Here is a 14,301-nt window from a genome sequence, read left to right as displayed (position 1 = left end):
AAATAAATGAGAAAAATAAGATTGTTTACTTACAATCATTGTTATGCTAAAAAAAATATTTTAAAGATAACTTTTAAATGAACAATATAATTTGATAAGAGTAATTGAGAATATCGACCTTTTCATCCATTAACATTCTATTTGTAGTGAAAAATTATTTCTTTCAACCTACAAATGAAGAACAAAAACTAAACATTAGTACAAATGAATATTGTTGGATATCAATACATAGCACCATGGTAGAAATACGCTCAAAGATTGAGTGAAAATGTCAAATATTAAGATTTAGAAATGAGTAGAAAAAGAATGTGGGGTGGTGGTTATAAAGAGTGAGAGTGAACCTATTAGTCACTAAACTTTCTCATTTTATAAGTTATATTTGGAGGAATGTAAAAGGATGCATACAATTATGATGATTTTTTTGGTTACTCATACAATTATGATGATGCTAATTTAGTTTTTTTTAGATTTAATTTAATAAGTTAAAAGAAATAAGTAAAAGATTTTAATAGAGATTAGAAACATTTTCTTAGAGTGACACATCATCAAAATGCTTGCCTATGAGCAACTCAACCTTCCTTTTACTAGTAAAAGATTCTGAAAATCAAAATACAACAGAATACACATAACTCGGTTCCAGACTATTTTTATTTTTGGTACAAAAGAGTGCCGAAGCCCAAACCCAGTTTCGGACTATTAAATCACATATTTGCTTAAAGATGTATATATACATGCAACACACTTTTTAACACATTATTACTAGTTAAAATTTATTTGAGTCACACAAAATTGTGTAGATCTCATACAAATTGTGTATTAGAGAAAGTATTGTCAGCATTATTCTATTCCTATAATTCAAACACATAAACCTAAAACCACTTCATGACTTCATGTGTATTTAGTAGATATCTGATTGAGAGAATCATATAGTTGTTGTGGCTTGCAAAGCATAGCCATATGATCTGCGCCTTTGATCTCAAGTACATCATTAATTCCAGCATTTTGGATCATCCAGTGTTGAAATTTCAATGGAATTCCAAGGTCATCTTTGCAAACAACAAAAGCACGTGGAACTGAGCCATAACCCTGTTTGGAGAATAAGTTCTTTTGCTGAATCAAGTCTTCAATAAAGAGGGACCCTGGCCTCAATAAAGTCTTGGCCAATTCAAGATCCTGCCAAATCCAATTTTTTTTGTTTTTTATATCAGTATCATCATTTTATTTTGGTAAAATTATTTTCTACTTTTAATTTTAGGTAACAATTTAATATTTTAATCCAGGTCATCCTACTTATTCATCTTAAGAGTAGATAGAGCTACTTGACCGAAAAAGAAAAAAAAAAGTATCATGTAGTTACCTCAGTGGAGGATTGTTGATAGAGCTTATTGGACAAGAATTTGGGACCAAACAACATAGATTTTTTGCTTCCACTCTGGAAATTTTCAGTGTCCAACCATTCAGCCGCGGGAATACTCTCAATAAACTGTTAAAGTTTATAAAAAAATAAATATGATTAATGGTAAAGATAATTATTGTCAAGAGTTTCTCAATAGAAATGATCTGAAAATATATTTATAGGTGAAGAATTTTTTTTATCTTATAAATCAATTTTATAAAATTCAAATAAGTCCAATTCAAAGTTCTAGGACTCAATCAATTTCATATCTCTTGACATTTAAGATTGAAGCAAAAAGTAAAAGAAGTTATATGTATTCAGACTAAAACATTAATTATTGATACTTAAAAATAGAGTATACTAATACTAATACTCCATCCTTCTCATTTTATAACATTTTCTTTGATTAAATGAATTATTTATATGTCTTGTTTTGACCGTATTTTATTAAAAATATATAAATGTAAATATTATCATATAAGATATTGTTTGATTTGTTTCGATGTATATTTTTAAAATATCAAATTTCTATAATTTGTACTAATAGAGAATTAACGATATTCGTAATCAAAAGTATGTATTGGCATACTTGGAACGGTAAAAGAGTACTTATATTTTTTACCAATTTTGACTTGACCTCTCTTTATGCACGGTTCTCGAAACATTCAAAAAGTATTAAAAAAAATAAAAATGGCATGAATACATAGGTTGTCATATTTTTTTTGAAAATTAATTGTTCAAATAACATTTTTCATAAAATCGCAGGGAGTATTTCACAATAAGTTCCTCAGTAAAATTTGCAATTCTCTCTAAACTTAGATATTCTCTTAATCTAACAAGTGGAGAAGGAGCATATAGAAATTAAATTATATTATATTTGTAAGGTTTTTTAATGAAACTTAAGAAAAATTGTCAAGGCTTAGAAAACAAACCTTTTCCAATACATAAGATGCATTGTGATCAATATCAGGAGCAACAGCTGTTAAGAAAACACCAACTGCTACCTTTTCTGGAAACTGTTCCATTGCAAGAGCTATGTTAAGTCCCCCAAGGCTATGACCAACAAGAATCACCTTTTCATTTGGTGGAATTGTGGCCATTAGCTGCAACAAAGGTTCAGAGTATTCTGAAATTGTATTAACATCTTCAATTTTCTTCAAGTTAGTTCCAGAAGCTGCAAGATCAAGTACTGTGACAAGGTGACCAGCAGATTCTAACCGCGGCTTGACCTTGTACCAACACCAAGCACCATGGCATACACCATGTACAAGAACATAATGTTTCCTATCTATTAGTTTTTCAGTACTCATAATGTTTGTTGTTGTTGTGGTGGTTAGTTGCTGTATTGTTTCTTAATATTGCTTCTCCATCATTACTCTCTATATATAGACATTTATAAAAGCAAGGAAAGTCAAAAAAGATCGGTTGATCTTGGCTAATTGTAGACTATTTGCGTTGGTGTGTCAAATTTGAGTTAAAGTCTTTTGGGCAGTTACGGACGAGGTGTTGTGGGAAGTGTGAAGTGAATTAAGTTTCACATTGCTTAGAAAAGTGGAGGTTGAACACTTTATTAGTGAGATGATTCATAAACCTAACATATTAAGATTTTGGGTTAAGATGTGGTGCCCAACTCATTTGTAGGATTGTTCCGAGCCCAATGTGAATGATCCCCTAGCTGTCCCCTCGTGAACCAACCGTGGTATCAGAGCCGATGGTGTTTTTATTCTTAAGAAGTTCCAAATCGGTTGCGGGATGACCTGAATATGTATTTATAAGTGTGGGCAACCAATGTGATACTTTTTAGCACACCCCCTCGCGCCCAACACTGTTGGGCTTGGGGCGCGGATATAAATGGTGGATGGGTCGATCAGAACTTGATAACAGACGGCCTAACGGATTGTGGAGGAGACTCTAATATCATCTTAGAATTAAGTATTGCGCCTAACTCAACCTTACAAAATCAACTTGTAAGGTGAGGATTACCCTCACAAAGGTGGTCAGGCGGTGTGTCCTGTTAAGTGCGCAGCGGCAACAACAGTGCAAGTACCATGTGCAACAACAAAATGTTTCTTATCTATAAAACATTCCGTGCTCGTGATGGTTTATGTGTCCGTTATTTTTGATGCTGCATTCTTGCTTCCCCACTACTATATTTGTACCGTAGATAATGAAAGCAGAAAAGTTAGAGATTGGTCTAATTTCTTGGCTATAATTGGTGTGATTCGTATGACCTTATTATGACTAAGATCTCATCCACCAGAACGTAAATTTTTAGATTTTGACACGTAATTTAAAATAAATATTATATCAATATATGGATCAAATTAGACATAAATAATGAGTTACATCCCTTATTTTCAAATTCTCTAAAGTTCAAGTAATTGCAGCACAGCCCAAATACAAGATCTAACACCTAATTCATACACTTTTTATCCCACATTTTATACTTCTCTCATGTAACAAAAAAAAAATCCCACACTTTATTACTTGTTAGTTGAAATTCATGAATCACATCAAATTGTATAAATCTCATAAATTTGGTACTAAATAATGTTGTTAAGAACAACTTTTTAGTTGTTCATAAATTGGAAGAGATAAAGAGACTAACAAACTAAACTAATTAAGCTAACAAATTACCTTCTTTTATTCATCTTACTTGATCATTACATTCACCCATGCCTTTATTTATAGCATTGGTTAAGCATAACAAACTAACCAATGACTTATCTAATTGAACTCTTATAGATCCTAAAAAGCATGATTAATCACCTAAAATTATTTAATGCATCTTAAGCTATTTTATTCTCTAGCATGGAGTATATTCATTCATTACAAATGTATTGCTAGCATTATATTCCCTATTATTTGAACACCAAAGCTAAAGCGCTCACTTCATGACTTCATGTGTATTAATTAGGGTTATGCTAACTAGTGTTTCCGAAACACTAATTAAGGATACTAAAAAAGATTATTAATAACTATATTAAGTTTTTTAACTGGTGATACACTGGTTAGCTATGTGATTGAGTGAATCACATAGTTGTTGTGGCTTGCAAAGCATAGCCATATGATCTGCGCCTTTGATCTCAAGTACATCATTAATCCCAGCATTTTGGATCATCCAAAGTTGAAATTTCAATGGAATTGCAATGTCATCATCGCAAACAATAAAGCCATGTGGAACTGACCCATAACCCTGTTTGGTGAATAAGTTCTTTTGCTGAATCAAGTCTTCCATAAAGAGGGACCCTGGCCTCAATAAAGTCTTGGCCAACTCAAGATCCTGCCAAATCCCAATAAATATATTATTAATATAAACCAAGTATATGTACAAAACGAGCAGAGACCGATAAAAGAGCACTTACAATTATTTTATTTTTACTATTGCCAAACTTCAATTATTGATTAACTTCAAGTAAAATTAAACGTGACATATTGCAAATGCATTATTTTAAGAGTAAATTTTAGTAACGTGTAGTTACCTCAATGGAGGACTGTTGATAGAGCTTGTTGGACAAAAATTTGGGGCCAAAGAACATTGATGTTTTGTTTCCACTCTGGAAAAATTCAGTGTCCACCCATTCAGCCGTCGGGGTACTCTCAATATACTGTAAAAGATTATAAAAAAGTTAAATAATTATTAATGGTGAAGATAATGGTTATTAAGAGTTTGACATTGGATTCTCAACAAGACTTGATGGTGAGGATAATAGCTTTTGATTGGTTTCGGGCTATTTTAGATTCTCAACAAGACTTGATAAGAGACAGATCTCATTTTGCCTCTATTGTGCCGGGTCAATCTATCCGAATCACTCTTTGATTTTGGACTATTTAGAATGAAAAAGTGTTGGGTTTTAAGTGTGAGTGTTTAAGTCACACATCGACTATGTGTGGGAAGAATGTTGGATTTACAAGAGAGGTGACTCATTAACCTAACACCTTAAGGTTTTGGGTTGGGATGTGGCGTCTCCCTCTCTTGTGTGGTCCTGGAGCATTGCCCCATTGTTTCTCCCGAGCTCCCCCGGACTCCCCAACAGTGGTATCAGAGCCTAAGTTCGGCTTGGTGGGGGAGCAGGAGGGGATCCTGGTTTGGATCAACTATAGTATGTGGGGGAACTCACACTTGGGGGAGAATGTTGGGTTTCAAGTGTGAGTGTTTAAATCTCACATCGACTATGTGTGGGAAGAATATTGGATTTATAAGAGAGGTGACCCGTTAACCTAACATCTTAAGGTTTTGGGTTGGGATGTGGCGTCTCTCTTGTGTGGTCATGGAGCATTGACCCATTGTTTCTCCCAACCTCCCCCGGACTCCCCAACAAAAAGCTATCATTGCTCCCTGCTTGATGTAGGGAGTAGTGGGTACGTGGATCGTTTCTTAGTTGATAGTCGGTTCATTTGCCAATTTCTAGGGACTTCTATTTTGTGTCTATATCTCTGATGTCAGGATGTTCTTCGTCTTATAAAAAAAAAAGTCTTAAATTGGAAAGGGATGATCTGAAGATTTGTTTGTAAGTGAAGATAATTTTCACCAAGACAATTTTCAGGAAGAAGTGGTGAAGGAACTTATAGAAATTATATTTGTGAATCATTGTGGTGAAACTTTAGAAAATATTTTCAAGGCTCAGAAAACAAACCTTTTCCATTACATAAGATGCATTGTGTTCGATGTCAGGAGCAAAAGCTGTTAAGAAAACACCAACTGCTACCTTTTCTGGAAATTTTTCCATTGCAAGAGCTATGTTAAGTCCTCCAAGGCTATGACCAACAAGAATCACCTTTTCATTTGGGGGAATTGTTGCCATTAGCTGCAACAAAGGTTCAGAGTATTCTGAAACTGTATTCACATCTTCAATTTTGTTCAAGTTGGTTCCAGAAGCTGCAAGATCAAGTACTGTGACAAGGTGACCAGCAGATTCTAAGAGTGGTTTGACCTTGTACCAACACCAAGCTCCATGGCATGCACCATGTACAAGAACATAATGTTTTCTATCTATTAATTTTTCTGTACTCATAATGTTTGTTGTGGTTAATTGCTGTATTTTTGCTTAATATTGCTTCTCCATCATACCTCTATATATAGACATTTATAAAAGCAAGGAAAGTTATTCCTTATTGGAGATGGTTTAAATGCACTGATCTGTAAAATTTCAGTTAAAAGTCTTGCTATATGTTTGATTTTGCGGTGAGAAGATTTTATTTTGAATGAATTGATTCTTTAAAATTGATTTTGACTAAAATTGAGTTGAAGGTAAATGGATTTATGTTTGAATACATTCATATAAAAGTGAGTTGACCAATAAATTTAAGTGTAAGAATTAATTCTAGTTTCAAAAGCTACAATTTATAGCTTAAGGTAAAATCAATTCTTAAAAAAAATTAATTCTATTTTTGACAAAACAAACATGTCAAAATCAATTTTACACCTCTTGAATCAATTCTGACCGCTTCAGAGTTGAAACCAAACATACATTTATATTGATTTAAAAAGTAGATTTGGAACAACGATTAGAAGTGTCTTAAGAGGGCAAAAAGGGGAAAATAAAAAGAGAAATTTTTCATGTTATTTGAAAAGTCTAACAATGCAACTTGAACATTATTAGGGTGACTTGAGCTTTTACCAACCCCAGCTCCATGACAAGCACTATATACAAGAGACAAAATGTTTCTTATTTATTCCTTCTGATTTTTTTCATTAGAGACATTTCACTTTTTAAAATTTATTAAATAATTAATATATCTAATTTATAATATAGACTTAATACATTAATTATTCAATAAATTTAAACAGGTGAACTATCTGTAACCAAAAAAAAAAAAACAGGTGAACTATCTCTTGTAGAAAAAAACCGAAAAGAGTAAAATGTGGTCGTGATGGTATTGGTTTATGTTTTTGTTTTGTTGTGGTTTAATTGCTGGATGCTGCATTCTTGCTTGTTATTGCTTCCCACCAGTACTATACTGTAGATAATGAAAGCACAAAAGTTAGAGATTTGTCTATCTTTTGACTAAGACCCCATTCACTGGAACGTAAAATTTGACACGTAATACAAATAAATATTATATTATAATGAGGAGAAATTCATTGACTCTAAAAAATAACTTTTTTTATATACAATTTTTAATTAATACCTTCCATGTATTCCAAAGATATTTGGCACATATCAATACAATTTGGTATGATAAAACATCTAATATCCTAATTAATATCATTTTGCATATATCGATATCGTACAATTAAGCACAGTTACTGAGGTAGGCAGGAGAATGGGATTTATCATCAAAACAAACGAGATAGGGAAAATGGAAATGATTTATCATCAAAACCCAAAAATGCCCCAATTTTTTGGATCCAAGATAGTTTGGTTAATTTCGAATTGTAACTTCTGAAATATATAAAAAAAATTGAAATTTTTTTTTTTCAAAACATACGTTCTAAAATTAGTTACGTTCCAAAATTAACTAATTTCGGATTGCAACTTCCGAAATATATAAAAAAAATTGAATAAAAAAAGTCATATCCGAATGTACGTTCCGAAATATCAATTTTTTTTGGAAAAAAAAGGCATGAAGTAGATAAAATGAGACATTAAGTGCATCCCTCTATTTACCACCTTCTATTATGGACAAGCTTTCTAAAAGCTAAAATGAGCAATTTACTACGATAAAGTGAATAATATCAATTATTGATAAAATAAAAATTAAAGGTTGATATTAGGCAAATCAGACAATTATAAAGTGTTTCACCGAAACATGTAAATTAGGCAAGCTTCTTGAGAAGCTGATATGGAGATTCTTGAAAAAATTGCATAGAATTATGCAAGTGGGGTTTACAAACTCAAGCAAAATATATACATTAGATAAAGCAAATGATTAGGAACAAGCAGAACCACTGAACTGGAAAATACAGATATGGAAGTGTTCATCTTTTGTTATAGTAGCCAGACTCATCGTCATATTGACGCAATCTGTGACAGTATGTGATCTGGGTCACACATGACATTGGAGATACCTTCAACAGAACTCTGAGCTATGGAGAGAATATGAAAGAAATAAATACAATATTATGAAAATGAGATTTTGAAATAAGGAAGTATTTGAAAAGACAAACGGTTCTTTTAGCTCTTTTAGATTCTTCTTTATTTACAGAAAGGTTGAACCTTGCTTTCCATAGTAGCTTTCTTTATCACCAGATTTCCAGCTCCAACATATGAACAATAATCCATTTAATCTCATAAGCTACTCTATAAATCTGAAGATCAACTTAGCATTGTTGGATGCCCAGTCTGGAGCATTCTCTTGATCATGTCCATCCCAAAAGCAGAATCTGATGAACTGGTCAAAAACAACAGTGTTAAGTTGGTAGCTTTAGCAAAATTAAAGAGAAGTACATGAAACTAAAACTCATCATGCAAGATCGCAAGGTTAGAAATCTTCATCCAATACAGATATCCTCATAATCTTGGCTTTATGAGACAATTGCTGTTTATACTTACCAGACAATGCCAAGATGAAAAATTGAGAATGTAATGTCCAAAATAATAAGTTACTTTTTGATTATGACCCTCTTTTCCAAAAAAAATTATTTATTTATTGTGCCAGAGATCGCTAAACAAAACGGAGATCACTTGACCCTTACTGGTACTACAGCCCAGCAAGTCCCATGAACCAGGGCAGATATCATACTGTTGTTTTGTACAGACCCTCATAAACACATCCAACTGGTTGATTTACGGAATCTTTTGCGGTGACTCAAGATGTCAGCAGCAGCTATGAGTAAATATGAGACAACAGAATAGGTAAGAGTGAAGGTCTGGAAGACTATGATCCGGAATACCTATCATACTACGAGTCTATGAAGGATGGGAAAATCCCTCCCCAATGAGTCGAAAATGTAAAGGCTTAATAGTATATTTAGTCCCTATATTACAACCAATATGTGATTTTGGTCCCTTAAATTTTTTTAGTGGGTCACAAATTGAATTGAATGAATCATTTTAAGTCTTCTTCTAGACAAAACTCCCCAACCAAGAAAACTTGAATTTTCAATAAAAAAAAAAAATTTGGCAATAAAAAACTCCAAAAACAATTCTGTTTTGGAACACTAATCATCCTACAAAATCCTTCAAATTTTATCAATTTTCCACTAAATTTCTAAACTTCGGTTATTTCATATCCAGAATCTATTAAAAACATTCAAATATTGGAATAGAAAATGAAAATGAGAATAGACGGACTTAATTGGCTTGAAAAAATGTTGAGGAGTCAAAATTGGGAAAAGTCTAAACTAGAGGGACTGAAAATACAATTAAACCATATATAAAATATAAAAGAGCCAAGGGACTGAAAAATAGAGGTTGAAAAAGCCACGGGAGTGAGTAGATAAGCATTCTAAATAAAGCAACTAAAACAATACATAAAACATGCTCTTTAGGCAGATTACCAAGTACCCAACACCAAACAATATGCAGATTTATAAACATTTCTATCTTCCAAAGCTACGGCTTTATGAATTAAAACACAATCTGGATATTTATTTCCCCAAACACAAAACTTGGATGAGATAATTTAGTATTTCACAAAAATATGCTAATGGGATCACAGCGTTGTGCAAGCATAAGACTTGCATTGTTTAAATGATGAAATGCCCTACTTCACTACATCTAATATCTATCAGGAAAAAACAAGTCACTAAATGTGGAGAGGGAATTCCTCACATGACAAAATAAGTGCTATAGTTCCTTACAGAAGGATCAGAAAAAACAATGAAACCAATAATAATGGAGAGGGAATCTTCTTCAGTGTAATGCGTATCATCCAAAACTCTACTATCAAATTTAGATACAAGCCATGAGAAACAGAATATCGGCAATATAAAGTACAAAATATGTCAGCACTACTTTTATCCAAAACTAATTTCTAATTTTCTATCAACATAAAATCATTTAAAACTTATCAAGCTCATTAACACTTTCCATCAAAATAGAATTGATCACCAACTTCCATGCAACTTCATCAACCACTAAACATAGGATATTCACAAATCACAACTCATTTGGTTACTTATAAAACTCATTTGGTTCCAACTCTGCTTCAATTTCATTTGGTTCCAGCAAAGTCTTTCCAAATAGTTTCTCTATATTTTTTTGAGGTATGAGGTCATTTTCTACCCCTTTCTGTCTTATTGGATTGCTAACATGACTGAACCTCACAAGGTAACTTTTCACATCTTCTACTCAATAAGTGCTCCTATAATTTCCTGGTATACATTTATTCCGAAAACTAATACTATTTTCTTGTAAGTTCACCAAACCACCTTAGCATTTCCATATACAATACACTTTTCATTTGGTCTGCACTCGAGTGGCAAAAATTAACTATAAAACTACAATTTATGATTGCCAACCTAATAGTTCTGTACAGTTCTGCTTTATTTTATTTTTAATGGCGTACAGTTCTCCTTTATGTTTGATGGTTCAAATCATGACCACAAGCAATTTATTCATCCATCTTGAATCCTATGTCAGATCTTTTCTCAAAGATGGATCAAGAGATACCAAAATTATAAAACTTATATGATTTTATATTCAAATTTCACCTTTAAAGACTGCACATCATCACTACAATCAGCATCTAACAAAGCAGAACAGTTATTCAGAACCAGAGATATCAAAATATGAAGAAAATATATGAGATGCACAATCACAACAGATATGATTAGACAAAGTATACACCGACTCACCTAGGTATTGTAATTTCGTAGGGAAATGAAATAGCACCCTCGAGATTTGGTATTGGTGGAACATGATCCTTCTTCTCGTTGACAAATTTAATTATTTGAAATAAAACCTCACGAAGCGATACTTCAAGTGCTGCACTGCGAGCATTTCTATCCTCTAATGCTCCCTCTACTCATGAGAAACATGGCAAAAGAGACAAATAAACAAATAAAGGGTGAGGGCGCCAGAAGGAATTAATTGCATCGTAGGAGTGAAATACGAATGAAATTTAGTTTATCGAACACAGAAGCAACTGCACCTCCTGGATCAACAAATTTAGAACGATGAGGTTTGCTAGAATGTGATTTCAGATGCTGGGCTACATTCAGATTAATATACCATTGCTCCCAATACAGGCGTTCAATCTTGTTACTAAACCAAGATGCCTGTTTGTTTTTAACCTCATAGAAAGATAAGCATATCTGCATCATCAAATTGAGAGCCTTATAAGAAAACTTGTTTACAATTAAATCAACTTCCATGCCACTGAAGCTCTTATTTCACATTAACATTTCAAAAAGAGCATATGTAAATACATAACATCAGATTGAAACAAATTTCAAGCAGAAGCAAATTTGTTTGAACAATGAACAAAACCAATAACAGGATGCTCCATTCCTTTCATTAAAGCCATTGGAAAACAGAACTGCATTTTAATCCTAAAGTCCAAAACAACATATTTAGACGAAAAATAGAACACGGTCAAATGAAATAACTAACACTAATCTTCAACCTAGAACTGACACTAATCTTCAACCCTAACTAATTGTTTGACGCAACAACTCCCACGAGTAAAATCCACAAGGACATAACTAGCCTGACTCTTTTTGTTAGGATGGTTTCTCACTCATAAACATCTATGAATATGTTACCAAGATTGATGAAATGTTAAAGATTGTAGCACAAGTTCATCCATTACAATTTCAAGCAGAAGCAAATTGGTTTGAACAATGAACAAAACCAATAACAGGATGCTCCATTCCTTTCATTAAAGGCATTGGAAAACAGAACTGCATTACCCCTTTTAATCTTAAAGTCCAGAACAACATATTTAGACGAAAAATAGAGCACGGTCTAAGAAACCTCTTTTTATTTTCATTTACTTGAGCAAAATTGTCATCTTATCTTCAACCTAGAACTGACACTAATCTTCAACCCTAACTACGTTTGACGCAATAACTCCCGAGAGTAAAATCCACAAGCAAATAACTAACCTGACTCTTTTTGTTAGGATGCTTCTCCACCCAACAAATAAACTGCTCAATCTTTTCTTCTATTTTCTTTTCAACCTCCACCTCTCCACATTGAACCTACACAATAAAAAAAAAAACTGGAAATTCAAATTCAAATGTTACTGTAAAAAATAAGCATAATTCGACAGTATTTTCTATACGAACAATGAATCCATGATTATGATAGCAACAAAAATTGAAACTGAAAACATACATAAGTAACATCAAAGAGTTCCAAGTCTACATCTTTTGGACGAACAAGACCTAACGCACGATGAAAAATGATGGTGTGTAATATACCTACAAAACCGTTACTCAAAATAATCAATTAATCTTCATTCAATTCGAAAATTTTCAAAATCAAACAACAACAGTGATAAGATTATTCCAATCAGTTGTGAAAATTACATCGCAGAACTTCACGTATCTCAAAGTGTTCGAGTTCCTGCAAAATAGAAACAATTGAAAATTGATTAAGAAGGTGAGAAGCGAATAGTAGAAGATTGAGAGAGAAAAAGGTTTACGAGTTCTTTGAGCTGGCAAACTTCACAGTTCATAATTGGATGAAATGAAACCCTAGATTGTGAAATGGATGAAACTTCTCCGATTACGTGAATCGGAGAAGAAGGAGAATAGCGTGTGAAGTAGTTGAATTGGATGAGTTAACTTGCAAGCGTAAGGAAGTGGCAATTGCGATCAGAGGGAGTACAGAAGAGGGAGATGATTTTAATTTTATGGATGGTTTTTTTTTTTTTTTTTTTTGGTACATCAATTTTTATGGATAGTTAATTGAATAAATAATTACTATTTTTTTTTTGTTGACAGAAAGAATAAATAATTACTATTATAACATTAAATTCAAAATATACTCTCTCCAGTCGCTATAAATCAAAAATTCACTTTTTAGATTCATTCAAAAAGTAATGTATCTGGTTAATAATATAGACCATATACATTAATTTTTTAATGAACCTAAAAAATAATTTTTTGCTTATAATATTGAACGGAGGGAGTAAGAATTTATCAATTTGTGTAAGGATTTATATATAAAAAAAAAAGTGTTTAAGGAGAATTCAAAATAAAGAAATTATTACTACTAGTATTTATTAGTAAAAAAATAATTGAGTACTATATTTTCACTATATTGAATACACAAGTTTTTATAAAAATTATTATTATCCTTATTATTATTTTATCAAATAGTCTAGTGAATAAAAATTTCAATTTAAAGATAAATAAGTTGAGCGTTCGGAGTTCCGACATAAAAATTATTTTTCTATTAAACAATATTAGTATCATGTTGTAAAAAACAAAGTTATCATCCTTATTTCTCAAGAAGAAATAAATGTTATCGAGGTACTCATTAAACTTTTCATTTTATATTCATAAAAAAAAAAAAAAAAAACATATCCAATGCCACTTAAGCACTTTAGTGGGTTGTGCTTCACAACTCTCCCGATACGTGACACGATACCGATACGATACGACACCGATACGGGAAAATTTTCAAAATTCTCGATCCGATATGGCCGCGATACGTTATTTAAAAATTAAATTTAAAATTAAATATATATATATATAAATGCACAATATACAAACATAATTAAAATTGATAATAATAAAAAATTAATATTCAAATTACTCAAATTGAGCAAACAAGTAACAATTTAGGCTAAATTATATTTTTGGCCCCCTAAGTTTCAGAAACTTGCAATTTTGGCCCCTTATGTTTCAAAATAGCACTTATAGCCCCCTAAGTTTCAAAAAGTTGCGATTTTGGCCCCCTATATTTCAAAATAGCAATTTTGGCCCCCTAAGTTTCAGTAGTTGCGATTTTGGCCACCTATGTTTCAAAATAGCACTTTTGGCCCCTATCTTTACCCCTTTTGCAAAA

The 14,301-nt window shown here is 32.2% G+C and overlaps 3 protein-coding genes across 3 annotated transcripts; all 3 read right to left on the bottom strand.

The window, feature by feature from the left end:
* Window positions 1–708: 708 nt before the first annotated feature.
* On the bottom strand, window positions 709–2,882 carry LOC123881628 (salicylic acid-binding protein 2-like). The gene is made up of 3 exons (XM_045930347.1): window positions 2,329–2,882; window positions 1,358–1,483; window positions 709–1,173 (listed from the first exon to the last, which is right to left on the bottom strand). Exons 1-3 carry the CDS (start codon window positions 2,704–2,706, stop codon window positions 889–891), a joined length of 789 nt encoding a protein of 262 aa, XP_045786303.1. The 5' UTR covers window positions 2,707–2,882; the 3' UTR covers window positions 709–888.
* A 1,134-nt stretch (window positions 2,883–4,016) lies between these two features.
* On the bottom strand, window positions 4,017–6,842 carry LOC123881627 (salicylic acid-binding protein 2-like). Its single transcript, XM_045930346.1, has 3 exons — window positions 6,034–6,842; window positions 4,879–5,004; window positions 4,017–4,679 (listed from the first exon to the last, which is right to left on the bottom strand). The coding sequence occupies exons 1-3, from the start codon at window positions 6,409–6,411 to the stop codon at window positions 4,389–4,391; spliced, it is 795 nt and encodes a 264-aa protein (XP_045786302.1). The 5' UTR covers window positions 6,412–6,842; the 3' UTR covers window positions 4,017–4,388.
* A 1,347-nt stretch (window positions 6,843–8,189) lies between these two features.
* LOC123881626 (autophagy-related protein 101) lies at window positions 8,190–13,150 on the bottom strand. Its single transcript, XM_045930345.1, has 8 exons — window positions 12,932–13,150; window positions 12,816–12,852; window positions 12,622–12,707; window positions 12,390–12,485; window positions 11,435–11,597; window positions 11,139–11,304; window positions 8,654–8,731; window positions 8,190–8,611 (listed from the first exon to the last, which is right to left on the bottom strand). Exons 1-7 carry the CDS (start codon window positions 12,962–12,964, stop codon window positions 8,656–8,658), a joined length of 657 nt encoding a protein of 218 aa, XP_045786301.1. The 5' UTR covers window positions 12,965–13,150; the 3' UTR covers window positions 8,190–8,611; window positions 8,654–8,655.
* Window positions 13,151–14,301: the final 1,151 nt, after the last annotated feature.

This window comes from Trifolium pratense, linkage group LG4 (genome assembly GCF_020283565.1).
Source record: "Trifolium pratense cultivar HEN17-A07 linkage group LG4, ARS_RC_1.1, whole genome shotgun sequence".
Lineage (NCBI taxonomy): Eukaryota > Viridiplantae > Streptophyta > Magnoliopsida > Fabales > Fabaceae > Trifolium > Trifolium pratense.
Note: the sequence above shows the minus strand (reverse complement) of the source record. Positions and strands in the feature narration are given on the sequence as shown.